The following is a 26,886-nucleotide window of genomic DNA, read 5'->3' as shown; positions in this document are numbered from 1 at the left end:
AATTCAAGGGTGCACTTGCACTCAATATGAATGAGATCGCCTCCTTCGCCTTGGAATTTCCTAGACCAGCTATGAGGGACGATGATGAACATTGCAACCACCAACCACCAAATATATCCAAGGCTTCCCAGTTGAGAATGATCTGGAAAAAGTACAGGTTTTGTAAGTTGTTCCCGATCATATCCTCATATCCCGATCGAGCGAAGATGAGGTTGAAAAAGGGCTCCACCAAAACTTGCTGATGTCAGCATCCGCTCGATCCGGTTCGAGTGCACGCGTCCAGAAGAGATGCCCTTGAAGTTACATGGACAGTCTGAATTCGGTAATTCAGATCTGTGGGGTTGCATTCCTAGGCTCTGAGGGATCTCTGCTGCCAGGCTTGGTGAACCCGGCATTTCTCCCCCCTTGCTTGAGACCACTGACCGTTCTCATTCATGGTTTGGCGCGACATTTACAGTCGGAATTGTTGAAAGGCATCTCCCTTGCATCCAATCATAAAATACAGGCTCTTCCCAGCCACCACACTCTTTTTCGATCTGAAGATTCCGGCACCCCACAGGTCATATACGAACCATGTGGATTCTCTCGTTCTGGATTTTCCCCGTGATATCCGGGTGTATGTGGATAGGTAAGGATGGAAAACACACGAAGAGTTGAGCTTACTTTTACTAACAGCCTTGTAGCTACACTAGTAGCCTTGCTGTCAAGATGGGCGGTGGATGGAAAGCCACATTATACCACTATGAGCGTTGAGGCCACCATTCCGTAAGTAAACCAATGAACCTGCTCTCCGCCAACATAAGACTGAGTCAAATTGAACAACCAGTTACATTTCCCACATCGGAGCCGAAGGACTCAAACCGCTCTTCATTGCAGGCAGTGTCGTAACAGTCGTATTCATGGATCTCGGTCTCCTCTCCGAGCGCTGGCTTCGCCATGCCGGCCAACTTGCCCGAAACAAAGGAAGGTTCGACAAGACCTGTGCTGTTGGATCGATCTTTTTCTCGATTGCCGGGGCTCTAGGTCTCATTCTCCTGTCCATCTTCGACACGAAAAACCACCACGACCTCCACCACGGGTTTTTGGCTATGTTCATCGCGAGCTATGTCGTCTGCGCCATCCTGGTGTGTCTGGAATACATCCAAATCGGCCGATTCTACCACCCACAAGCTCGGATCTTACTCGTCAGCTTCGGCATCAAAGCGCTTTTTGTCGTCTGTGAACTCGCCGTTGCGATTGCATTTGGCGTATGCATGAAAGCCGGAAATAAGAAGAACGCATCAGCTGTTCTGGAGTGGGGTAAGTTTCAACCCTGATTATTGACTGCGCAGAAAGAAGCTAACTTGAGCAGTTGCCGCTCTCATATTCGCATTCTTTGTCTTTTCCTTTATCATTGATCTCCTGCCGTCCGTCCGTACGAAGCGACGCGTTCCTCAGGGTGAAAAGTATACTCGGCCACGTGTGGAGGATGCTCCAGTTGACTTTTAGATCGAGAGTACAGTTTGATTTATGCAATTAATCCATATTATAGGTAGATACCCGTGGAGGTCAGAATAGATTTTGCCAATAAGAGACCCGTCTTGGACATTGGCCACATGTGGTGATATCATCCATTCTGGGGACAAAGGAAGAAAACCCCGAGCCTTCGGAATAGAACATTGAACAATTCACTAATTTCAAGCAAATCAATTAATCCTTGAATATCAACATGGGTTTCTACAAACACCCCTGTGGCATAATGTCCACTATCGCCCATATCCTCCAATGCGTCAGTTCATTGATTGTCCTCGGGATCACAGCCTGGGCAGTCCGCGGGACCAAAACCCTTACAGTGATCTTCCCCTTGGTGGTGGTAAATCTTTCCCAGATCTTAATATCATAATCTGTAGAAATCCTAAAATCCTCACAGGCGGTCCTCACCCCGATTGTCTACGCCATAACGCTAAGCACCAGCTGCATTTCCAGAGGCCATAGATGGCATGTTCTCCCCCTGCTTCTGACCGACGCAGTGATTTCTTACCTGTAAGCATGGCAATATCAGGTATCCTCACGTTTATAGTAGTAACGGCTCATCCCCAATCTAGCTGGCTTACTTCATTCATCTTCCTGGCTCTGAATTTCAACCAGGTCAGCTGCACCGTCCACCTCTGGAACAATGAGACGGTGTGTAGCCGGAAGTATTCGGTCGAGGCATTCAGCTTCATCGCATTGTAAGTGACATTCTTTTTAATATGTATCCTCTGGCTAATGGCATGCAGCATTACTACAGTCGGGGCCATGGGATTTGAAGTTTTGTATACTTACCTGCCGATGAAAGATACCTCAATGCAGGAGAAGGAAAACGGGGTGGCGAGATTAGACCATAATCTCCGGGGTGCTGGGGTAATGACCCCTTGAAAAGAAATTGCCTGCAAATACTTCATAGAACGTCCCCCAAGGCGTAAAATCCTTCAATTATATAACGATTGGCAATGCCTATTGGAGATCTATATAATACAGTATTGTACAAGTAGTCATCGAAACTCAAGCCCATTCGCCCTTCCGCTCAAACGGCTTCACGAATCCAGTGGCCTCCATAGTAACCTGTAGAGTCGCCATATCAATGGCAGTGATATGAGCTTCGACCATGCAGAAGATATCCAGCTTATCTTTATCCGGGAAATCATCTGGGATGGTGACCGAGCAGTTCACGCCAAGATTGGTGATGACACCGGAATACTCCTCGTCCAGATGTCTAGGCTTGGTGCGCGGCGTGCGTAGCAGACATGGGAATGTGACGGGGAGGTCGCATTCGGAGAAGTAGAATGCGCGGAAGAGGAGCATGCAAGCCCAATGTTGCGACGAAAATCTGTCGAGATTTCGGAGACGTGTGCGTAGGGGCTGGGAGTAGATGAGGTGGGCGTCTATTTCGGATTTGGAGAAGGGGAGGAGGGAGGTGGGTGTGGTGTTTGTGTCATTGGTGATTCCAGTAGCAGTCTCTGGATCTCTCTCTGCTGGATCTGTCTCCACCTGATCGATCTCTGCAGGATCCGGACTGTCGACCAGAGCATCAAACTGACGGCCGTGTTCATGCTCGAAGCGCAACGCTGCCTCGATCTGGTAATGCGCAATAACGTCCGTGTATCGGCGCAACGGACTGGTGCTCTTGACGTACGTATCCAAGCCCAGGGTGTGGTGCTTAGTTGGGATCGTGGACGAGTAGGCCAGGGGCACGCTGAGCTCATAGAAACCCTCACCACCGAAATTGGCCAAGTTTTTGTTGGTGACGCGTCCGTACTCCGGGTCATACCAGGTGCCGTCGTAGACAACAGGTATATTGCGTGCGGCGCAAAATTGGCCGGAGACGTGCCCGGCCAGATTCATGACCAGGGAGACCAAATTGTCCCGGGATTGGTCACGAACGTCGTATGGATCATAGGACTGCATGTTCAGCTGGATAACTGGATCACCGAGATAGTGACGTCCGGTTGTGGATTGTAAATCGTACGCTGGCATCGGGGCGTCGCCTGACTGCACTGAGACAGAAAGATTTGGGCTAAGAGGGGTGAGGTCCATGGCGCCGTTCTTTCTGCGTGTCTGGCGGAATGCAAGCATGAGTTGACGCATGATGTGGAATCTATCTTTGTCCTCGGGCCGCAGGTCTTCTTGAATTGTTTTACCCTGTGGTACTTGTGGCTCGGTGAACTTGCCCCCTATGGTGAGGGGTTCCAACTGGTCTTCGGAATCTGGGTCGAAGAAGTCACGTAGTGTTTTGTGAGTGAGATTGATGACATTGTGAATAGTCCCGTTCTTGATCTCACTATCCAAGATCTCTCCTCGAAGATTCATCTTCGCACTGAATGTCAGCACCGGCCGCCCAGCCGCCAGACTGAAATGGGGCTCAGTGAGAGATTTGGGGAGCATAGGATAAGTGCGTTCCGGAATATAGGTGGTGAAGAGTCGTGAGGCTGCATACTGGATGATAGGGTTGTCATGCTTAATAAAGGCTGTTGGATTGGCAACGTGGACATGAACCCAGAATGTATTGTGAGATCCTGGGACGGGCTCCAGCGATATACCGTCATCAATTTCTTGCGCCGTCACATCATCCACACAGTAGACTGGCATATCTCCCCAGTCCTTTCTCAGGTGGTGCATGGAATCCTGCAACTGATCGGCAGTGAGCTCACTGCAAGAGTCCTGAATCTCTTCGAATTCCATGTCCTTTGCGAGAGAGATCCCATGACCAGGAAGCATTAGATATTGGTCAAGGGGTAGAAGGTTCTCCCAAGGCGCTATGATGCCAATCTCCTGCAACAAAAGACGTGTTGAAGCCTCACTCAGACCAAGAGTATTGTACATCCCCGTGGCACGCATGATATGTGTTGCCGTTGATCTTAAAGTACCCGACGGCATGACAATGGCAGGTACCGAGTACAGCTGCAGGTATTCAATAATCATTTGGTCCTCTGCAGTGAATTGTTCGGTGGGGAGCTCGCGGAACACTAGCGGGTTTTCATCCTGACCAGGCGAATACCTGTTGGAGGATGGTCCCACGCTGGACATAATAGTTGGGGAGCGGAGTCTTCTGCTAGAGCGGATCAACCGCTGTGCTTTGCTGATAAATCGGTGCATGGGGTGATCTTTGGACCCTGCGGTGTCTTTGCGCATTGTGGCACGAACACAGTGTTCTTGGTGTTCATGAGTCCAGTCCACAACCTGTTTAACAACCATGGCGATCCGTTTCGGCTGCACAATATACATCCGGCTGAACAAGGACGTGCCATCTTTTTCGATGAGGAAAGGATGCCGGCGAACAGCTTGATGAACAGCAAACATGTTGACGCTGGTCAGCTCAGATTCCTCAATGCCAAGAGCAGTTGTTGTCAATTCTTCAAGGCTCATGCAGCGAAGTTCGGTATCGTCTGCCACCTTATCATGAAGACTATCCAATATCTGGGAGTTTTCTCTATAGAATTTCAATACGTGAGTCGTGAAGTTGCCCATCATTTTCAGAAGAGGAGCGCCCAGTGGTCTCGGAAGACCTCCCTCGGGGACCAGCTGAATATCTTGACTTGCGATAGCCTCGCCATCGGGGAACCATGGCGTGAGAGGCTCGACAAGTTCAGAAGGCGCAAATCCCTTGATAACATAGTCGAGCTCCGAGTTGGAGCAAATGCGCCAGTTCCCGTTGCCATTATAGAACTGTTTCTGTTTGTGAACAGACCGCACGTAGATTCCATAATTAAACACCCCGTCTGCGTTTAAGCGGGCGATCAAGTCGCCCTGCTCGAGGTGTTCACCTTCAAATTCATCTTTATCCATAGCCTCCTGGTTCAGCTTGTTCGGGTCACCCCATGAATCGATTGTGTCGCGGCCGTTAGGCATTGTACCAATGGATTTACCCGGTAATCCCAATGGTCGATGCTTGGAGTCAGATCGGCGCACCGGGTCTAAAACATTGGGGTTGGTATCCTGCCATTTCTTTAGGTACTCTCGAATGTCTCCATTCGATTCCAACTGGGACCGAAGGAAGATATTGCTATCGATGGGAATTCTTGGCGGCTCGTCTAGCTCAGATTTTTTCTGCAGAGATAGGACAAAAGTTAGCGGTGGATACCAGCCTCTTCCTTAGTAACATACCTCGCTATCAGCCGGAACGGCTTCAGCTCCCAATGTCCTCGTAGAAGACAAAAAGCGTCGCCCCCCAGATAACACTGGAAGGCGAGTGGCAGACGCGGTCGACGTACATTCCGCTCGGTTCTGTCGCCATGTGCAGAGCACAGGTGACAAATGTGCAGCAGGTAGTTTCTGCAAAGCCCTTATTCTTATAAGTGCCATTGTCAGAGCTTGCGCAGAATAAATGCGCTGGTGGCTCGAAAACCAAGTATATTCTGCCGGCAGTTTCCATACCGCCCTTGGCGGTATACAAAAAATAAAAGTTGTCCCGTGATTTTGGAGGCTATTTTGACCAATCATATCGCAGAGCAGAAGTATAGAATCCGGTTCATATGGATGAGAACCTCACTTATTGTGCGAATACTAAAAGAATAGTCTAATATCCCCAGATTTAGATTGGATTTTAGTTGATATTTTCTCTATTGCAATATCCGTCCTCGGTGGTCATGAAGTAATAACAAATCGATATTAATCGGTCCACAGGTGTCACGCAGTCCGTCTAGGTCATAAAATACAAAGTATAGATCCACGAATAGAATATGCCATAGTATAGCCCACATCCTTAGAGAACAATCAGTGGCATTTCACTTTTTGGCAGAAAGCCGTGCCTGCTTCAAATGTTCCTATCACAGTACAATATTCCCGAAAACAATGCCAACTAGTAAAATGTTGTGGGTATACCCAGTACATCTTCAAACCACTGGTCATTCTCCAAATCCATTGACTGCATCCAGGCCATCTGATCTATATCTGGAATACGATGGTTGTGACTGCTTGTGTCAGGGTTACCACTCTGGCACGGCGTAGTCGCCATGTCATGTAACTCAGAAGCCATGGTCAATTGAGCTTCAGCCCACCGCCGACATTTAGTCAAGAGCTTGCATAAAAGATTGAGCAGATGATCATCGCACTGCAGTTCCTTGCTGCTTAGGTCGAGCTTCTGAAGCATACAGTCCATTGCCGATGTTAGGTCAACTGTGTTCCGCACCGCTTGGCAATCCCATCCTGGGTCTTTGAGTGTTGACAGATATTTCAAAAGTGTGATACTCAGAATCATCTGTGACCAAAAGTGAAAAGGCTGTCCAACAAGTTTCGGGTAGGGGATTCTGTAGAACTCGTCCAGCCACGACTTGATATTCTCGACCGACTGCCACAAACATTCCAGGCGTTGAAAATCCAGTGACATCCCACCATCACCAATTTATCCAGATTTGTCCAGGGCAAGGCAGTCTCGACTTATAGAATAACCGAGCTGATCTATGTATAATCCGACGTATTGAGCTTGTGTATTGAGTATGTCTGTATGTTAACCCTAGGTTTCCCCAGGTGAAGATATCAGCAACCGCAGAAGAGGTAATCTGACATGTTGTTCACACAAGGAACCACCTACCTATCTGCTGGAGATCTGGGGGAAATGAAGATCTTAGCTCATGCAGCTGCGTTCGCAAAGTCTTGAGATACAAGAAGTGAGGAGTTGAGGCCGCCACATGCGTTGTTCCTGTGCGAGCACAATATCTCTCGTCCTGTTGTCGAACATAATCCGCTCTTTGCTTTAACAGCTGCAAGCGTACTTGAGAGACAAATACCTCGTCCGTAGGGCATGACTTGCTTAGTGTGATGACTCGAAGCGCCTCTTCCATCTGTGGCGTCCATCGTATAGCGTCTTGACGTCCAAGGTGTGACGAAACACTAGGAATAGTCATAGTGTGTTAGTATGCACCGGCCGTAGGAGAATAACAAAGGTTATGCGCACTTGGAGCTCAAAATAAAACAAGCTAGTAAAGCCCTCTGCCTTTCCAAAAAGCCGTCCTGCATTTGATCGTTAGGGCTCTGAGTAGTTTCGCCTGCCTGCCCCTGGGTAATAGACATCATGGCTTGCACATCTGGTGTGGTAGGCTTAAATAGCCGCAGATCATATACTAGTGAAACGGCGAGCATCATAAGACGAGAGAAAAGGTCTGCTCTGCCAAGGAAAGCGTCGGTACTCCATGCAAGATAAGTTAGTAAGCCAAGCAGCAAGTCGATATTTGACTGGACTTCGAGCAAAGCAGACGTGAATAGTACACGCTTTAGCTCCTCAACTTGGGTCAGTCTTTCCTGCGTCGAAAATATGGCGACAGTTTGGATGGCTTGAAACAAGAAAGGCCTGTTTTGGCGCAAATACGAGCTTGTCATGTCTGGAGTGAGATCGATGAAAGGGAAGTACGGCAGCATTCGGGACCGGAAGAAATCGAGCCGTTCGTCTGTTTGGTCTGGATTCGGCGACGATGTGGCAATCGAGTCTATCGCAAATGTCGGCTCCCCAGTGATACCCAGCCCTGAGTTGGTGTTTACCAGGGTGCCACTCGAATAAGACGTGGATGATGAAATGCTGTTTCCGTCGAGGAGATGAACTGGTTGAAGCGGCTGAAGGACGTTGGCGGAAGCCCCGGATGGCCTTCGTGAAACAAGTGACTGCATCTCAGATAGCAAGATCTCCATCTTGTCTTCCAGCCGGGCGATGCGCGTATTGGACTCCTCGGCTATCTGAGTATTGCGCTTGCGAACCGACACTGACGGCTGACATCTTTTATTGAGACGTAGACATCTGAGAACATAATCAGCCGAATGTCATCTGATTAACAGGCTGGTGGTCATTTTGACCTTTCACACTTATCACAATTTGGGGTACGCACACATCGGCTCTTTGCCTTGTAACAATGCGTGCAAGCTTGGCCATAGGTGCTAGACTGGCCGGCCGGCTTTGATCTCTCCATATTGCCAGGATAAACTATTCTAAAAGAGAGGTAGTGGACAGGCTTCCAAGATACGTTGTTGTTCGAAGGGAACTCCGCCGGTAACTCCGGAGTTACGTCCGTCTCAGACGGATTTGGCCCCCTAAGTCCGCACCTGTACTTTGGATATTGTACTCCGTATAGTAAAAGTCTCTTATTAAGGGATTATCAAAAAGGTCGTATTCTCGGTTGTTGAATCCGCAATATCAAATACTTACCCTGTGTTTCACGGTTTTCGCGATGTCCTTGACCAGATCTACTACGTCCTATATACGAATACATCAAGCCTTGCCCCGTGAGACCATTATAGGGAGAGCACTGGGGAAACTACGCATCGTTTTTGCACCTAATTTACGACAGGTGACAAGAATTAGACAAGGTAGTAAGCGAGCAGTGTAAAATATTAAATGGGCAATAAGACTACACACAAGTCTACTCCGAACAGAGGCATTCTTGAATGAAGACAGGTTAGACAACTCTTGCGTGTTGGAAAGAATCAATTATACCCAAAAGTACTACCATATCGGCAGAATATCAATGCAAAGAAGCCCACAGCGATCTCCAGTCCAGTAAAAACGAGTGACCTACTCGCCACCCGTCACTACTTCGTCTCTTGTCGATTTATCACCGCCGATGGGAGAATCGTTGGTGATGGCCTGAAGATCCTTGACCTTACGAATATCTTTCCATCCAAGTCCGGGAGAGAATACCAAGACGGCGATGCTGACAGCGATACCAAGGTACATCACGCTGTCGATGCTTTTAGCGTAGGCCGAGAGCACAGCAGTTAGCTGGGATCCTGATACGAGGCCACGGATAGAGCGGACTCCCGCAGTGACGATGGCTTCTGGAGTGTGACCAATTTGTGTAGCACGCTTCTGAAGCTCGTGACGAAGTGTATTGCTGAAAATGGCGTTTGCGGCGATCAGCGAGGTGGAAGCTCCTATGTTTTGCCAAAATATAATAATAGCCATGGCAAGAGGGATCTGCTCCGAAGGCACGAGGTTTTGTATAGCGATGTAGGGCTAAAGTAAAGCGACAGATTAGCGGCTGAGACAATTCTTTTGAAAAATATTGGACTTACAGCTGCGCCCGTGCAACCACTTGCGACACCGTAGAGAATCTGGTATCCGATCCAGCGTGGTGCCGAGGTTGTAGGACTTAGTGTTGACAGGAGTCCGTAACCGATAGCTGATATAGCACCTCCTGCAAGAAGGAATGGAAGATAGTAACCCAAGACGGAGACTAGGATCGCATCGGTGACGGTCAGTTAAAGGGGACCATAAGATGGACCAAAAATAAAAATAACCACCATAGACACTTACTCAGGACTCCCGAGACAATAGTAAATATGACCAAACCGAGCGTGATCGGCAGCATGTGCACTCCGCTCATCAAAGGTGAGTCGTCAAGTATCGCCTGGAAGTAAATTGCAATGTAGAAATCAGCCACAAGTACACTAGACAGGCTGAAGAACATCGTCATTGCAGCTGACCAGATGACTCGGTGTTTGAGCATAGCAAACGGCACCATGGCCTCGTCTCCCTGGTGATACTCCCAGGCTAGAAAGAGGCCAAAGACAACGGCGGAGCCAACCAGCAAACCGATCACAACTGAGCTGTCCCAGGGGTGTTGGTTTCCACCAAACTGGAGCCCTAGGAGAAACATGACAACCGCAGGGCAAATGAGCATAAATCCAACAAGATCAAGAGATTTGATAGCAGTGCCGAGAATCTCTAGAGGGGGACTCTTGGGTTTCTTTTCGGGTATAGTGTTGAATAGAAGGAATCCGCCGACAATAACGCCTAGAGGTAGGTTGATGTAAAAGCCTAACACGAGTTCAAGTCAGCGTCACCGGATTTATGAAATAACAGATGGAAAAACGCACACCACCGCCAGGAGACTTTGGTGGTAAAAGCCCCTCCGATTATGGGCCCTGTCGCAAGACCCAGCTGCCCCATGCCCATATTGAGTCCCATGAAAAGTGCCTGCTTCTTCGTTGGGAGAACGGCTGAGATTGTAGTCACGGCGCCGTTGGCGACTCCAGCAGATCCTGCGCCGGCGATCACACGGCCTATGATGAACATGGGCGACGACTGGGCCGCTCCGCAAATAGCAGAACCAACCTCGAAGATAAAAAAGAAGACAAGGAAGCTCCACTGCGTTTTATCAGAATTTGTTTTCAGCGTGGGCCTTGGGAATGTGATGTACCTTTATAGAAAACTGGCTGTAGATTTTGCCGCTTAAAGGTTGGAACGCTACACTTCCAAGTTGGTAGGCACCGCCATACCTGGGAAGGATGGATCAGTATAAGGAAATGATACCGGCGCTGGAGATGAGCCCATGTAAACTTACCAACCGACATCTATCAGCGAGTCGAACTGGGAGGTAATGGCTGGGGTGGCCGTGGAAATGACGGCAAGGTCAAGGAAGAATAGGAAATAGGACAGGGTAACCGATGTAAGTATAAGGGTGAGTGGAAGCCCCGTAGGGTAGTTGTATTTGGGTTCATCATCACTAGAGGCACTTTTCTCAGAGCCATCTTGCTTCTCCACCGAGTGGTCCTGCTTAGAATCAAATGAGTTTGTAGCAGGCATGTCCAAGCTGTGGGCCATTGCAAGATGTAAAAGTTGCCCAATATGCTGTCGCTAAAAGATGTGTGGTGCTTGTAATATAACTCTTCGTTGACTACCTGACCATAATATCATTGGAGGATATATAAGAGTGAACATCCTGCATTTATACTCGGAGTATAAAGTAGGACGGAGTCTGACTCCGAAGTCCGGATAGGTCAGGCTTAGGAATCCTGCTTATAATCTGGTTCTGACCACATTTATTCCTGTATAGCAGAACGGATTCTGTTTCCTAAATCCTAGTTTTATCTGCCTCATCTGTCTGTTCCGGTTAGGTTAGGGTCTCTGCAGGGGCGGATTCCGGTCCCCGGTCGGATGCAACTCCATCTGGGTCAAAGGCCTCGTTTTATCAAAATGAGATCGAATTCACAAAAGATTTGCTATATTCTGTCCCACTATAATCCGGAGACTTGGGGTCATAGAGGTCTTTTCTGGCAGCCTGAGCTGCGACCAGAGAGTCGCGCACGTCATGCTATTCCGTGAGGTTGCTAGCAGCAACCTCGAGTACAAGCTCCACAGCAGCTTCTTTCTAGACAGAGACGTCTTTCACCACACGTTCTTCAAGCATGGCCATAGCAAGTCGGCTGCTATGAGTCTCTAGAACCGTACTGTTCTCCAGACAACATACCACTCCATCGAGGGGTCGGGCAACTTTGCAGAGAGCACCACCGCTTACACGCCAGATAGACGTGTAAAAAAACATACCCGCGTCCATACAAGTATGTCCAGCGACCACAGCCACAGCAGCATCACTTGTCACGCGACAGGAGCCCTCAGAGCTTCACCACGGCCGAGTATGGCACCACTTTGTGCCGGTCTGCATATGGCTAGTGTAAGCTATTTAACGACAGTGTAAACGAATATTGGCGTGCTAAAGCCTCTGCTTTTTTGTTCTTTAAGAAGCCGTCGGATGTCGTGGGGTCAGTAGCCTCTTTCTCGCCACCATCGCTAGCATTCCCGTCTAGCAGGACTCGGCCGGCACCCTTCATTCGTGTGAACTCGCTATCCCTGTCGGGCCTTTTCTAGGATGTGATGCATCAGGCCAGGATAATTGGCGACTATGCGTTGCGGTTGAGACACATAGCACTGGAACACCTGTTGGAGACCCTGTTGATTCTCGTAGCCACCACCTATAAGATCAACAAAAGGGTGACCCAGTTTTTGTATAACGGATATGTCGTCATTAAGCGTTTTTGTAAAAAGCGTTCATAATCGCGGTCTCGATCTGCATACTGTATGTGTGTAGAGTGTGATTCTCCGCATAACAGCATAAAATCCAACATCCAGACTAACCTAATCCGGTAGCCGAGGGATCAACCGTCTTATTTCCCCCGTATTGCATGTTGTAGAAACAACATTGCGTGCAGACTGCCAAGATCCACTAGTCCCCGACACCCAAGCTCTGAACTATTCGAATCCCGGTGAACTCCCGAAGCTGCGTCGGCACTCTTCAAGACAGGGGGGGGGAAGACGTCGGTGATTTGACTCGTGTGATGACCTATGCTTTTTAGCCTATCAGGCTGGTTGTTCTGCACATGATTTATGCATACAGTATATCCATAATTATTGCGCTATATCGCCGCACCTTGCTCTCTTGCCACCTTGCTCTCTTGCTCCGAAAGTACCAACACACGACCTCGAACCTCGTTAACAGACGACTTTCAACATGACAGCGTTGATCCAAGCCCCCCCGCGATCTCCAGTAATTTTTTCTCTAACCGAAATGATTGGCGAAGATCACTGCGAATCGGTGGGGAAAAAGACGTATTCGTTATCGTTTACGGAGTACATAGAATGGGTTCACCTCGGACCCCGGTTCAAAACGAAGGCATACTTCATATGAATCTAGGACTATTGAGACGTTTGTCGATCTAGGGAAAGTCCACAAAACTTGACATGTCACGAGTATCATTTCCTAATTAGTTTAAGCGAGGCCTGACGGATCTTCAGCATGTCAGGGGCAATCCCCCGCAAATTTTGGCCGTTAGAACTTTGAAGGGTATAAGGCGAGCATAGGGACGGAAGGAAATGAATATAGAAGAAAGAAATAGTGGGGAAAGAATGGAAGAAAGTTATATTAAGAGGTAATAAGGAGAACAATAGTTTAAATAACTTATCTATATGTTTTAACTCTTCTATATTAATATGAAACATTCTTTCCCTTCGGACTTTCTAGAACGTATATTGTACGTTTATATGTAAATTATATTACCCCGGTCATTTGCCATTTTCCGCTTCTTTGGTCGAGATAACCCATGGGTATCTACAACATATATAAAAACGGACCGAGGTACTTTATGACGTTTTAGGAAAGTTCCACTTGTCGATCTTTTTTGTCTCACTTGATTTGTGGAATCCAACATGACTTGTTTTCTCGACTAATAACAGTGATGCACTTGGTACTTTGCCCCTATTATTGTGCCTGACTTAGTGCCACCAACGTCCCAATAGTGAATTCTGGTTCGTTGTCCAGGAATGACACTGCGGAGTACAGAGTAGTGGCACGTCAACGTCTCTCAGAGGTGATGTGTCGATCACTGGGGCTGATAATTGGAAAAAGGTTATTGCCCCACTCAGTTCATACTATGTACTCCATAGTTATACGGAGTAACAAGGAGATTTCTCAATTGAGACCCGCTGCTGAACGTCCTGGCCCTATCTGGCTTAATGTGACCAAATATCCGATGTCTATATATATCGAGATCGGCACAAGATAGGCACTCGGCTATGCAAAGTTGAATATGAGCTCAGAACAGTTGACTTGGATGACATGTCCAACACTGACAAGCACAGAGCATCCGAGGTTTTGTGTTTGGCCATTTCACGCTGCCATATGTCTCCGCTACGTCTATGGGGTGTGGAGTGTGCAGCAGCAAACTCCTAACCAAATTTATCCGCCGAGCACGGTTACGAACTCGTCACAAATTAATGTGCAGACCCTGAATTTCTCCGGAGTGGATAAGCAGGTCTTACCCAGTGGAGAACCGCGTGGTTGGCCCCGGCCTGGATGGAATGGAGTCGCTGAACAGTGCTTCTGCGGGTTCTTCTCTTTGCTCTTGCGGCTTGGTTCCCGTTCCTGTTGGGCCCACCATTCAAGAGGAGTGCCCTGAGTGCCTTGAAGAAAGTCCTTCCACTATGGAGTTCTTCCAAGCCGAGGCTATGGAAGGTTATATAAATTAACGCTATGGGCCGCACCGTGGAACTACTATGAAGGCGTATATATCTGTTGGGAACATTTATTCTGACCCTGGATCATCCCCTATTCTTTTCTTTTGTATATTTTTCCAATATTATATCTATTATATTGTCTACTTCCCTTTGACAACATGCTCTCAAGCAACGGATGGCGCGCTCTGGCGCTGTCCCTGGCTCTTGTCCCCCAGGCAATGGCAGATATCTGCGCAACACTCGAGGCCGGCGGTATCGAAATCGAGAGCCGTATTTCATCAGCCTACCAGAGCGATCTGACCGAGTATTGGTCCACGGCATGCGGTGATCTCAAGCCAACATGCATTGCAGCTCCATCCAGTGCAGCGGAGATGGCGCAGGTTATCAAGAACCTGCACGACGTGGAGACTCTCTTGTTCGTTCTTTTCTTACATCAGCATCAATGACGTCGGCTAACCCTCAACAGTGCCATTAAGAGCGGAGGACATAACCCCAACAATGGATTTGCTAGTATCCAGGACGGCTTGCTGGTTTCGACTAAGAACCTGGACCAGGTTGACTATAACCCCGAAGATCATACGGCTGTTATCGGTTCTGGACTTTCATGGGAAGAAGCCCAACAGGGCCTTGCAGGAACCGGTCGGACTATTGTTGGAGGTCGAATGGGAGGAGTTGGTGTCGGTGGATATATGCTCGGAGGTATGTGGTTGAGATATCAACACCGAGTTTATCTCTAACAATTTATAGGTGGTATGAGTTTCCTGAGTACACAGTACGGCTGGGCTGCGAACAATGTCAAGGACTTCGAAGTTGTCCTGGCCAATGGCAGTATTGTCCACGCAACCGAAACCGAAAACCCAGGTGAATGATACTATACCAACCTTCGAATTGTCGGAACTAACACTCGACAGACCTTTTCATGAGCCTGAAGGGAGGCGGCAACAACTTCGGGGTTGTTACTGCTTACACCATGCAGACTCATCCTCAAGACCACAAGGTCTGGGGTGGCAACTACGTTTACACAGCCGACAAAGCCCCCGAGATTCTCACGGCAGTGCGCAACTTCACCGACGAGTATCCCGATGACAAGGCGGCAATCATCGTGACATTCGAACGCAGTCTGGTGATTGACCTCTGTATTTTGTTCCTCTTCTACGACGGCCCCGAGCCCCCTTCCGGAGTATTTGACGAGTTCACTGCAATTGAACACACCTCAACCACCAAGACCTGGGACACCTACTACGACCTGCTCAACCACAACAACTTCTTCATTCTTCAGTAAGACGAGTAATTCCTAGTCCTGAGTCGCTTGCTAACTGGCTACTAGGGGACAACGTTACAACATCGCCACCGAAACCACCCCCCTTCCCAACAAAACCGTGGGAACTGCCCCGCTCGAGGAGTACTATGAGCATTTCCGTGACGTGACCGGGTCGGTACTAGAAGTGGCCGGAATACTAGGCTCGATTGCCTTCCAGCCTTTGCCCAAGACGTTCTCTCAGAAGGCCAAGGACCGTGGTGGAGTAAGAATTCCTAATGAAAGAAAAGGGAGATCATATTACTAACAAACCCCCAGGACCTCCTCGACATTCCCTCCGATCAACCGTACATTGTCATTGAGCTGAACTTCTCCTACGGCCTATCAGTCGACGACAGCAAGGTTGACGCAGCTACCGTCCAACTCTACCAGGGAATGGGCAACCTAGTCCAGAAGAACATCGACGAGGGTCTTCTTCCCGACGTGTATCGACCATTGTTTATGAACGACGCGTACTACCGCCAGGATTACTGGGGCCGTATTAGCCCTGAGTCCAAGGCGCTCGCTCTGAAGACGAGAAAGGCGTATGATCCCGAAGGGTTCTTCCAGACGCGGACCAGTGGAGGCTGGAGGCTGAAGGACTAAAGGACCCGATCTAGATGCATCGGATATATCTATCTCGTCTATAATTGGACTTACCAAGACCTAATCAATTCGTTTTAATTATTGGCTCGAGAAGAAAAGTGTTGAGAGTAGATGGGTCAGCGATCCGCCCATGATATATTCGGTAGTATGACTTCTTCCTGTTGCTCAGATCCCTACCACGCGGCTCAAAAAAATATAAATGAAAACACCCTTGCTGAAAATGAGGCTAGATGCAACGCCCTGAAACTTGATCTACTCTGCATGTCCCATCCTAGTCAATAATTAGATCAAAAATAGGCGCCTGCTTCAGATTCGCAGACGCTCAAGGAATGAGTGGCTGACAGCGACCCGCGGCGAGTTAGGGTTTCCTTCCAAGCGCCAGGGTGGATTCACCAATTGGACCTATATTGTATATATTATTATATTATTGCAGTATTCTTCCAATAGTATACTCTCTTTAGTAAGGAGCTACGAGATCGCATACTATCTTAAGCTACCATTCATGCCGATCGCTGTATAGAGCTCAATGAAAGCCGATCCAATTGAGTACGGCGCTCCAACTTGTAACACACAAAGACATAGCCCGGGGAAAGCCGAGAGAGTCTAGATTTGATGCTAATTTAATCTGGTCTAGACTGGCTAGGCGTCGGACAATTGATGTCTTTGAGAGTCTTTGTTGATGTCTATATAAAGAGCCGGAACCAGGTCTTCAATCCAACAATCAGTTTCACTTTCTTTCAGACACTCCCGTTGTTCTTGGGTCTTTTATGTTATCTTCTAGTCGTTTAAAGCCTTTCATTTCACATATATCTACCCCATCGTTGCTCGAATACTATCCCCGAGTCATCCCATCCACTCTCGATCCAACGGCATATACGCAACCAGCCTGACCACCATTCCTTACTTCAATCCCGTCATTCTAACCAATTCCAATCCCAAAATGATTCCCCGCTACGGTGCCCTCGGCGCAACCTTCCAACTATCCCGCCTCTTCCAAGCCTGCTCCCTAATCGCCATAATCGGCATGACAGCCAAATTCATCAGCGTAATAATAAACAACAACGCCACACCCCCAAACATCCTAATCGGAACAATCAGCGTGGTAAGTCCAAGTCCCCTCCTACCTAGTCAAACCCACTAACAATCCCACAGACCTGCATCGCAGCAATCTACTGCATAATCACCGCAATCCTCTACATAGACGACATCCTCCCATTCCTCGCCTGCGCAGTTCTCGACACACTGCTTTTGATCGCCCTGATTGTCGTCACCGTCATCGTCGGCAAGCCGCTCTCGTACTTGAAGTGCACGGCGCTGGCCGATCTGGGAGATAAGGACGCGACGTCGTATGCGTTTGCGTCTCGACTTTCGAGTTATATTGCCAGCGTCAGTGGGAGGATTGATTATGTTTCGTGGATTGGGGCTTCCAAAGCGATTTGTGTCGAGACGAAGGCTATTTGGGGGTTGAGTATTGGACTTTGGTGAGTTCTTTCTTTTCCTCCTTAGGTTTTGCATTTGCGTTCTTTCTTGGGATTTTACTGACTTCGATTTGGTATTTGGTAGTATTCTCTTTTTCTTCTCTGTTATTTGCAATGTCTGTTTGTGGCTGCAGAAGAGGAAGGCTCTTGCTGTGAAGAGTATGGAGTAATGGATGAGGTTCATGGGATTATATGGGATATATAGGGATCTGGATGAGTTATGAGTTTGGATGAGTTGGATTGTTTCTGTCTTTCTTATGATTATTCTTATAACGCGTGCCTTAATAACCCATTTCAGATGAAATCAAATCAAGCGAAGTAATCGATAATCCAAAAGATAAACCAAGATCAAGACTTATAAAGTACATCCAACACGGAAGTCTTCAAATGGAAGTCCTCTTATCTCTACCCCGAACTCACAGGCGGAATAACAGCCACCTCACCCCCGGCCTGGATAACGACCTCCCCGTCCTCCTCGACATCAACATACTCCCCATTCAGACTAACACCACAAGTAGACAGGACTTTTGGAACAATGCCAGGGTATCGCTGCTCGAGTTCGCCAAACAGAGCGGATAGTTTCAGCGGCGCGGGGAGTGATTCTGTGTTTTTGGAGGTGTATTGGGATGCTGTGGCGAAGTAGTGGATTGTGAATGTTTCCGGCATGATGGGTATTGAGTGTAATTGAGGGAGAGAATTGACTGAATGACTGAAATGACTGAAATGACAGTGGAAGAGGTGGTTGCAAAGTGAAGAAGTATACGGAGTCCTCCGTAGGAAGATAGCAGATTAGATGACCAATAGAATTGTTCAATGCGGGGTAAATAAGATAAAAGAAGACCTGGAGGGAATCCAAGTTGTTCACAGGTATATAAATTGTATACTTCGCTATAATAAAAGATATAATGCATTCTATGTAGTTCATAATCTCCAAATCTACTTGGCAAGCTCACGGAATGCCCTCGCCATATCAGCCTTCAAATCCTCCCAATTCTCCAACCCAATACTAATCCTCAACAACCTCCGATCAACTGTCGCATCCGTCATAGTCCTCCATTCAATAAGCGTCTCAACACCGCCCAGACTAGTAGCATGCTGGAAGAAATGCAATTTACTCGGCAACTCCCGAGCGAAGCGCATCTCCTTCATAACAATAGAGAAAACAGGTCCGAACCCATTAGGCATCTGCTTCTTCAACCAGTCACCCTCGACCTTCTGCAGACTAGCATGGAGGACCTCACCGAGAACAGCCTGCACAGCCGCCTCGTCGCTGTCAGGCGCGGGGTTAGGCACATGGAGAGCAGCATCAAGCCAGGAGATGAGACGGGCGGCATTCTCGCTCTGACGCTGAACACGAATCTCCAAAGTGCGCAGACTGCGGACGCCCAGCCAGCCCTCCATGCTACCCATGACGGTTCCGATAAAGAGACGGTCGGATTTGAGCTGGGCGGCCCAGTCGTCGCGGTTCGTGGCGAGGACACCACACAGCATATCGCTGTGGCCACCGAAGTACTTGGTGCCTGAGTGCATGACGATATCTGCGCCGAACTGGAATGGCTCTTGGAGGCCTGGTGGGGCGAAGGTGCTGTCGACGATGAGGTATGCGCCGCGCGCGTGGGCTTTAGCGGCGTAGGACGCAATGTCGAAGGCGGTGCCTTGGGGGTTGACGGGTGTTTCGAGGAGGATTACATCGCCTTTTTCAAGTTGGTTCGGTGGGCAGTCGAGGGGGAGCTTTTGGAGGCCTGTTAGGCGGGTGAAGAGGGCGATGACGCCGTGACAGCCGTGGTAGCCATCGCCGACGGAGATGCGGCGGGGGTTGAGCAAGGTCAGGGCGCCATGCAAGGCCGACAGCCCGGAGGAGTAGCTTATAACTTGGCCGTGGAGGAGGGAGGAGAGGATTGCTTCGAAGCGGGTAGGATTGGGTGCGGACATGCGCGAGTAGATGTGGGAGGTTGGATCAAAGTCGGACTACAATGGATCCGTATGTTAGGTTACGGGGCATAGAACTGCGAGTCAAGATGCATACAGGGGTGGCATCGGCAGCCGGTACTAGCTGGCTTGGATCCTTGGAATAACGAAACGTAGTAGAGAGATGCATAGGAGGAGCAACATCAGTAACAAGGTTCAGGGCATCATCGGCATGCAAGGAGCGCGTGGATGCGCCAATGGCTTCGCTAGAATGCGACATGATAAAAGATGCTATGTTTGGTTCTTGAATTGTATGCACAGAAAAGGGCCCGTCAAAGCAAAAGTTATAATACACCGGAAAATGCGGGATCCGATCTCGGGGGAGGGGAAGGAGGGGGAAATCACGTAATGGGTCACGTGTGGGGCATATCACGGGGAAGAGGGAGAACAACCGCGTTATCGACGGATGGAGCCCATGCGAGATGGCTCTCGCACTGATCCAGGAAGAGCTGCCTTGAAGCTTGCGCGTGCTGTCGAACAAAGTTAGCAAAAGAAAAATACAAGCTAGATATATAACTCACAAGCCTCTGTATCGAACGTAATGGTGAGATCGTCATGTTCGATGGGATACTCGGGCATATCGAGGCACACAAAGTTGGAAGCTGGATTATCGTCCTTCTTAGGTAGTGCAAACTTGGCGTCTACCATACGAATGCCGAACTTGCCGGACCGCCCAAAGGATTCCATGATATCAGTACCCTTAAGAACAAAGTTCATACATGTGCCATGCTGGAAGTCTCCAAAGAAAGCAAGCATTTGAACAACTTTCTCTTGTCGTACAATCTGGACCCGTGCCACCGCAGCTTCCCATTTCTTATAAATGGGAACCATACTCCGTCGGCGGGAGATAGTGAACGATGTAGCCATACTAGTCTGATTAGCAAAGTCTTGACCAAAAGGCTAGATGGGCATGATAGACTCACCCATCGTAAAGCACCTGGAAGCCAGTAACAGCTGCTTCGAAGGCATGAAGATCTAGGATGCAATTAGCAAAGCAAACAAAATGTCAGAACACGACATACCCTCCATGGTGGGGAAATCCAGCCGGCGGATCATGGGCTTCGCCGTAATCTTCTCAAGGAAGCCGGTTAACTGTCCAGGCAGTTCAGGGCGGACGAGGTTATCCGCAAGCGAAAGGGTCAGATCTTGCTGCGCGGAGCGGAACAAGCTCATGCTCGTCTTGCTTTGGACGTCCAAGCCGATTTTCAATTCACCAGGTCCTGAGCAGAAATTAGCAACTCATTTCGAGGCGAGAGGAGATAGAGAAACCCCACCTAAGTTGATGCGATCCGTGACAGATCCCCATTCAGTGGCGATAAATGCCCTCAAATGTTCCGATAGAATAGTCGGTCCATAACCATGGTCAACGTAAGCATGCTTTTGATCAATAACGGACACGCTTCCGGCGGGGAACTGGAGGTGTTTGACTGCCGGCTGGCCGGTAAATGGATCTTCGGGCTGTTCAATGCAATAAGACTGGATGGCGAATTCGGGCGACTTGACCTCTCCCTCTCGTGGAATCATGCCTAGCAGCACGGAGTGGATTTTCGTACGCTCAGCCACCTCATGGAAAGTCATCAACATGGATCTCGTACGGCCGTCCTCGGTCACCTTGAGGAGAAGAGCGGGAGCACCGTCCTCTCCTCGTAAGAGACCAAACACTATCGGTGAGCCGTTGCCCAAAGTATGGCGAATGCTGCTCAAAGTCTTGACCTTCGGGCTGGTCAGGACAGCTAGTCGGAATCCCCGATGCGCATTGCGAGTACCAGTGCCTTCTGTCACGGTGACAGATCTCTCGAACAAACGAATACGGCATCTTTCTGTAGGGTCTGGAGGGAATGCCTTGGGTGTGCCCGGATCCATATATTGGAAAACCTTGAGAGTATTCTCAAATACCACAGTCTCGCCTGCCTCCGGATGGAGACTGTTCTCCGACTTCTGAGTATATTTCACGATATTCCAAAGGGTCTTGAAATCCTCTTCCTTAAACATGACGTCCAACTCGAATCCTCGGGGAGCTTGACTCGCATAGAATGGGACCGGACTTGCCAATCCACATCCTCCCAAGTCGGGCCCTGCTTGCGATCGGACTGAATCAAGATGTTGACAAGTTGACTTTGGCTAGTGATTGCCGCAAAGACATACCAATCTGCCCGTTCGCGGACAATGGTCAACGCGCAAGGCATGGCATATTGCTGCTGCCCATCATCATCGCTGGAGCTGACGCAGACCTGCACGAACATGCTACCATAGCTGAAATATCGATTTGTGTCACCCAAAGGCATCATGTGCACCAAACTTGGTGTCTTACCCGCGTTATCTGCCAACATTGATCTCGTTGCTGCGCCAGATAAGACTGCTGAGACGTCGGGCGCATAGAAAGGGTAACGCAGCCAGATGCTAGTATCCAGCTGGGTGGGAGAGCCTTCGTCCGAGACAACCACGGCGAGGATGTTGTTACGTTTCATGGACATGGACAGCGACCGGAGGTGATTGATGAGAGTTTGATGTATTCCCAGAAGTTCAGCCAACTCCTTGTCGCCGGTGGTACTCGCAACGGCCAGTAGGGCGTCAACGCCCATAGCGCCGTATCGAGAGACTTCACGATGACTGGGCACGATATTTTCATTTATCCATAATGCCTTTCCAAGATCGACCACAGCTTGCTTGGCGTAGGCAGGTGGCAGTGTCGAGCGGGAACGAGCATATGCTTCTAATCGCGTCTTCCCTCGCAAAAACCACCAGACCGCAGCCCGAATCCATTCTGCTAGCGATGTTTCTACCAATGGCTTAACATCCTCTGCTGCGAATTTAATAGAACTCTCATATCGTGCATTGTACTCTTTGAATTCAGAAAATGCGGTGTCGCCAACTTGGTTGGCAATGTTTCGAAGAGAGAATTTAGGGGGTTGGGCGCCGCGTGGGGGCTCTTGGCCTTCGCGGCTGGGAGGTGACACCAAGTTTGATGCAGGCAGGTCCTGGGGTGGCGGTTTCGCCTGTGTTGGTGAGGCCTTGCCGGGGCTACCTGGGATGAGATTTGTGGGCATTCGTGGGTCAATAGGACTGAGATTCGCAGGTGCGCGTTGCGTTGAAGGGCTTGGGGGGTTTCGAATGGAATCGACAATCGACCGCATTGACAGAGAAATTGAGGGCGCATGCGGAAGTCCCGCCGTTGAGCCAGTTTCTTTGACCAACCCAGGATTGTAAGCTTTTATGGGCGATTCCGGGCTGGGAGGGCTGGGGGGAGTCGAGACATCATCGTCTTCAGCGCCAGGAGACAAGGCATCTTCCTCATAACGATGATGCAATGCGCGCCCTTCTTCCGCTTCCATCTTGTCGCGGACGCGTTGTGCGAATGAACTCGCCTCGGTATCGCCACGGAATGACAATCGAGAACCGCTGTCACTGGAAGGCAAGGCGCTCAGGAAGTCTACGTCCTGTGGATTTTGCATCAGCGGGGGTTTCCAGTCCGACCTATCACGCAGAGGCGAATAAGCCGCCTGTCTCGATCGCGCATCGTCATCGCCCAGCGATGTGTCCAGTCGGAGATTTGGCAGATGTGACCGCGAAGGGTCCGAGAGAGGCGTAGGGATATTGGCCGACTCGGTACCTCTGCTGCCCGACCTTTCACGAGCCCGCGAGATCTCAATTGTTGGCGATTCCGTCTCATCGCCTCCTTCGCCAATCACTTCCGGGGTTCGAGGGCTGAAGCCCACCCGCAGCCCTTTGCCTTTGCGCCCAGTAGGCTTGGCAGAGGCAGGAGGGGCAGGTACGGTATGAGATTGGTCTGAGAAGTCGAAAGGGACATAGTTCTCGTTAGGCAAGACTGGCGCTGGCGCTGATGCTGGCTTGGAGGGAGGGTATCCGGAGATGTCTTGTGAGGAAGGAAAGCGGTGGGCAGCAACGGTTTGTGGAGGAATGTGTCTTGAGTCGATAGCCGGGGGAGTGGGAGCTGACTCTGGGGCGCGAGAGCTCAAGAAGTCCGCTATTTCTTGATGTTGATGCGACGCAGATTTGTTCTTATCCTTGGAGAATAGTTTACTTTTCCAGTGGGGTTTTTTCGCGGGTTTGGCCTGCTCGGGCAAAAAGGAGAACGGGTCATCGGTAGACATGACAGGAAAGGATTGCGAGTAGACGCAGTCCACATCGCACTCAAATCAAACACACCAAGCAGTGAAATATCCCCTCCCCCTAGGTGTTGAAGGATCGACAGGGGGTTTAGGCCTGATAAGAATTGGGGTCGAATAGCGGGGGAAGGGGAGAAGAGAGATCAAGAGGGGGTATAAGAGGAGTGGAAGTGAATTGTTTAAGGTCAAGTGTCGGATGTCTCAAAATGGTCCCAAGTGTCAAGTGTCAAGTGTCGGAGAGGAAGGAGGGGTGGAATCGAAGCGCCCGTGCTCCAACTATCCCAAGATTAGCGCCTTCAAAAATCCAAATAAAAAGCAACTCAAAAGCAACTAAAAAGCAAATACTTACGGAGGGCTCCGTACGGGAGTACAGAGATTAAATTGGTAAAGTAGCTGGACCAGCAGCCTGAGACAGATGGAGAGAAATGAAAGAAGGTACAGACATTATCAGGGGGAAGAAACCCTGGAGATACTCCGCAGGTACCAATTGCCGCAGTGGGGGGCTTTTTCTGTGGAGCTTTTGTATATAGCGAATATGCGAACATAGGAATATTAATAGGGACGTTTATGTATAAATAGGTCTATTAAGACACATTAGAGACATTTACTAAGTATTTAATAGGGACATGTGCTACAATTCCATATCTATAAGTCTTATTTATACCATCCCACATACCTCAAACACCCAACGCCTTTTCAAGCCACCAAGGGCTATATATATCCAATCAGCATTGACAACCCGCTCGTCTCAAACTGAAACTCCACTAAGCCCAATCGGAACGACGGACCCGCCGCTGACGAGTATTGAGAAGATCAAAGATATTCCTACGGAGTAAATCACACCATTGTTACAGATATCACTATATGATTTGATAGCATATATGTACCTAGGTATGATCTACTGTCTTGTATTTCTAGTAAATAATGCTAGTAAAAGTCATTCCTAAACCATATCTCACATAAGTACGTCTAGGGGCACTCTTAGCGCAAATTTGAGACTAATCTAGTTAATGGAACCCTGGATTTATTGGTTCGTTAATATGTCCTAACCCTCGTGGCTTTCTCTCCAGGTTGGAGGCGTGGCTGAAATGCGTATTCCTCAATTTGGCATTTGACCAAGTGCCCATTATCGGCTTCCCCGTTTCGTCATCCCGTCCTGGCATGCAAGGTCCCTCTTTTTGTCGAGTCTCTAATTTGCTACTCCCGACACCCAGATATCCGTACATATGATCTCAAATGGCTGCAGATTCCTGCAACCTGCGGGTATAATGCAATGTCCTTTGCTTGTCACCGCCATATGTCTTGCTTTATCAACAAGTATCTCCTTCCTCGATTAATCTTCAGAGCGCTTGTGCTGACTCCGGACATCATTTAACAGAAGCCCACATATGCGTAGAATAAAGAATAAAACATATATAAGAGCAGTAGCGCGAACCACCCAGCATATAGATAACTAATGTCCGTGAGCCCTAGCGTTCATACGGATTAGCTACCTAGGCACTACCTAGGCACATACACCCCGAAGTAGATCATCCCGCCGGGACCTCGGGAGGTCACATAACTGTCTACTCGCTATACAATCTTCCAAGGTTACCTAGGTACCTAGGTAAGGCTTGGTTAGTGGAGCTTCTAGTTAAGGAATAAATAAAGTACGTCAAATCTCATTTCTATAGTTAGCGTGTAGGCACGTGATTCAGCACTAACTAGCAGTCAAAGGTATATAACTATACAAGGAGACTACTCAAAAATACCAATAAAGAGACATTTAAGAAGACTGCCGGAGAAGACTACCTAGGAAACCACTAAGATGGCCACATAAACGGCCGACTATATATTCTTATGGCAGTATGCTTAAAAGGGAGGCGGTATATAGTTAGGGCGAGGTACAAAGGTTTAGCCCAATGATTTTGGAGGTCCCACTGTAAACAGGTGGTAAGTGGCTTAGCACTCCAAAATCCGGGGTCTACAACATATAATGTTGAGCTCATAGAAGGGGGGCCCTTGCAGTAAACCACAAAAGGTATCAAGTCCCAGCCAGACTGAGGTCTACATTAATCGATTCATAGGTTACTCCTACACAAGCCTTCTATATTTAATTTCTGTTGTGTCGAGCCGATAGTAAACTTGGAATATCCCCGTTTGACAAGCTATGTAGCGTATATTATCAACATCAACCTAGTCTTCCCAAATTTTTAACTCGGGTGTCTGAGTACTACTAGGTAGTATTGGGATCATGAAGCATGATATAATACAGTATTGTAGAATCGTATGAGAACTATGGAAAGGAGAAGAAAGGAACCTTGACTGTAAGTCCTATTATAGTGGGACATCAGGTGACCTTGAAGAAATCCATAGACGTATTCAAACCCCAGGAAGGGTATTAGATCGTTTGAAGCTATCTAGTCAGATTCGCCGTAGGCCTGTCTATACTAAGTCTACTATTTACTCAAGTAGTATCTGGAAGAAAATTCGAGTCTTCATCTATCCTGTGGGCTCTAATAGCAGCATTCTCAATAGCAGCACTCTCTTCTTGCAGTAGCGGTAAGACCTGCTGAGCTGTTACAGCCAAAGACCCACAGATACAGTAAAAGTTACATCCTGCAAGGCCATGGGCAGGCGCACAGCCTGGTTAGACGCCGAAACAAACAACTTTTAGCATTTACCAGCTAGGGACAACGTTAGATTCGGAACTGATAATTGGACATGATACTGATATGTGAACGGCACCACTGTTGAAGATCTAAGACAACAATGAAGGAATCTTGTTTGAACCAGGACAATTCGTTGAAGACAGAGAGGCAGTTGAGTGTACGGGATTCCGCGAGGACTTTGCGGTTTTTGCTTGATGGAGCTAGGTTGGTTCAGGATTAGACTTGGATGAAATGAGAGTTAAACAAGGAACTCAATGTGGCGTTAACCTTTTCGGTAGTATGTTTACGTCGCTAAGGAAGTGAGACATTGGGCTATCCAAGATAGCCCTACTCCGTACCGAATACATATCGGATATTCCACGACTGAAATTCCAAGTTTCTAGAAGAGTATGTATGTCGTAACAATCCCGAGGTGAATGCACACAACTACGGAGACAACCGGGATTTGAACAAGAAGTATCCATCCTGGAGACCTATATACGAGCAGAGCCTGACGCCACCATACTTGTCTCACCAGAAAACCTCC

General features: G+C 48.6%; 11 protein-coding genes across 11 annotated transcripts; 4 read left to right on the top strand and 7 right to left on the bottom strand.

Moving 5' to 3' along the window:
• Window positions 1–573: 573 nt before the first annotated feature.
• On the top strand, window positions 574–1,488 carry N7489_001556 (Frag1/DRAM/Sfk1 family protein; the record flags this gene model as incomplete). Its single annotated transcript, XM_056707311.1, has 4 exons — window positions 574–616; window positions 684–765; window positions 827–1,299; window positions 1,352–1,488. 4 exons carry the CDS (start codon window positions 574–576, stop codon window positions 1,486–1,488), a joined length of 735 nt encoding a protein of 244 aa, XP_056571613.1.
• A 220-nt stretch (window positions 1,489–1,708) lies between these two features.
• Window positions 1,709–2,397, top strand: N7489_001555 (MARVEL domain-containing protein; the record flags this gene model as incomplete). Its single annotated transcript, XM_056707310.1, has 4 exons — window positions 1,709–1,852; window positions 1,910–2,022; window positions 2,085–2,210; window positions 2,259–2,397. 4 exons carry the CDS (start codon window positions 1,709–1,711, stop codon window positions 2,395–2,397), a joined length of 522 nt encoding a protein of 173 aa, XP_056571612.1.
• Window positions 2,398–2,523: 126 nt separating this feature from the next.
• Window positions 2,524–5,820, bottom strand: N7489_001554 (exoribonuclease II; the record flags this gene model as incomplete). Its single annotated transcript, XM_056707309.1, has 2 exons — window positions 2,524–5,565; window positions 5,623–5,820. The coding sequence occupies 2 exons, from the start codon at window positions 5,818–5,820 to the stop codon at window positions 2,524–2,526; spliced, it is 3,240 nt and encodes a 1,079-aa protein (XP_056571611.1).
• A 1,581-nt stretch (window positions 5,821–7,401) lies between these two features.
• On the bottom strand, window positions 7,402–8,139 carry N7489_001553 (uncharacterized protein; the record flags this gene model as incomplete). Its single annotated transcript, XM_056707308.1, has 1 exon — window positions 7,402–8,139. The coding sequence occupies one exon, from the start codon at window positions 8,137–8,139 to the stop codon at window positions 7,402–7,404; it is 738 nt and encodes a 245-aa protein (XP_056571610.1).
• An 877-nt stretch (window positions 8,140–9,016) lies between these two features.
• Window positions 9,017–11,047, bottom strand: N7489_001552 (MDR family MFS transporter; the record flags this gene model as incomplete). Its single annotated transcript, XM_056707307.1, has 6 exons — window positions 9,017–9,457; window positions 9,517–9,677; window positions 9,758–10,261; window positions 10,321–10,591; window positions 10,644–10,722; window positions 10,788–11,047. 6 exons carry the CDS (start codon window positions 11,045–11,047, stop codon window positions 9,017–9,019), a joined length of 1,716 nt encoding a protein of 571 aa, XP_056571609.1.
• Window positions 11,048–11,821: 774 nt separating this feature from the next.
• Window positions 11,822–12,054, bottom strand: N7489_001551 (uncharacterized protein; the record flags this gene model as incomplete). The annotated part of the gene is made up of 2 exons (XM_056707306.1): window positions 11,822–11,882; window positions 11,912–12,054. The coding sequence occupies 2 exons, from the start codon at window positions 12,052–12,054 to the stop codon at window positions 11,822–11,824; spliced, it is 204 nt and encodes a 67-aa protein (XP_056571608.1).
• A 2,337-nt stretch (window positions 12,055–14,391) lies between these two features.
• On the top strand, window positions 14,392–16,136 carry N7489_001550 (FAD-binding oxidoreductase; the record flags this gene model as incomplete). Its single annotated transcript, XM_056707305.1, has 6 exons — window positions 14,392–14,648; window positions 14,700–14,932; window positions 14,981–15,094; window positions 15,145–15,511; window positions 15,561–15,756; window positions 15,810–16,136. The coding sequence occupies 6 exons, from the start codon at window positions 14,392–14,394 to the stop codon at window positions 16,134–16,136; spliced, it is 1,494 nt and encodes a 497-aa protein (XP_056571607.1).
• Window positions 16,137–17,076: 940 nt separating this feature from the next.
• N7489_001549 (uncharacterized protein) lies at window positions 17,077–17,784 on the top strand (the record flags this gene model as incomplete). Its single annotated transcript, XM_056707304.1, has 3 exons — window positions 17,077–17,238; window positions 17,289–17,617; window positions 17,700–17,784. 3 exons carry the CDS (start codon window positions 17,077–17,079, stop codon window positions 17,782–17,784), a joined length of 576 nt encoding a protein of 191 aa, XP_056571606.1.
• A 235-nt stretch (window positions 17,785–18,019) lies between these two features.
• Window positions 18,020–18,280, bottom strand: N7489_001548 (MoaD/ThiS family protein; the record flags this gene model as incomplete). Its single annotated transcript, XM_056707303.1, has 1 exon — window positions 18,020–18,280. One exon carries the CDS (start codon window positions 18,278–18,280, stop codon window positions 18,020–18,022), a length of 261 nt encoding a protein of 86 aa, XP_056571605.1.
• A 270-nt stretch (window positions 18,281–18,550) lies between these two features.
• On the bottom strand, window positions 18,551–19,802 carry N7489_001547 (cystathionine gamma-synthase; the record flags this gene model as incomplete). Its single annotated transcript, XM_056707302.1, has 2 exons — window positions 18,551–19,582; window positions 19,641–19,802. 2 exons carry the CDS (start codon window positions 19,800–19,802, stop codon window positions 18,551–18,553), a joined length of 1,194 nt encoding a protein of 397 aa, XP_056571604.1.
• Window positions 19,803–19,978: 176 nt separating this feature from the next.
• On the bottom strand, window positions 19,979–23,694 carry N7489_001546 (uncharacterized protein; the record flags this gene model as incomplete). The annotated part of the gene is made up of 6 exons (XM_056707301.1): window positions 19,979–20,052; window positions 20,104–20,450; window positions 20,506–20,557; window positions 20,605–20,802; window positions 20,857–21,565; window positions 21,628–23,694. 6 exons carry the CDS (start codon window positions 23,692–23,694, stop codon window positions 19,979–19,981), a joined length of 3,447 nt encoding a protein of 1,148 aa, XP_056571603.1.
• Between the last annotated feature and the right edge of the window lie 3,192 nt (window positions 23,695–26,886).

This window comes from Penicillium chrysogenum, assembly GCF_028827035.1.
Source record: "Penicillium chrysogenum strain IBT 35668 chromosome Unknown utg000001l_segment0_segment0, whole genome shotgun sequence".
NCBI classification, from domain to species: domain Eukaryota; kingdom Fungi; phylum Ascomycota; class Eurotiomycetes; order Eurotiales; family Aspergillaceae; genus Penicillium; species Penicillium chrysogenum.
This window is presented reverse-complemented; position numbering and strand designations above follow the sequence as displayed.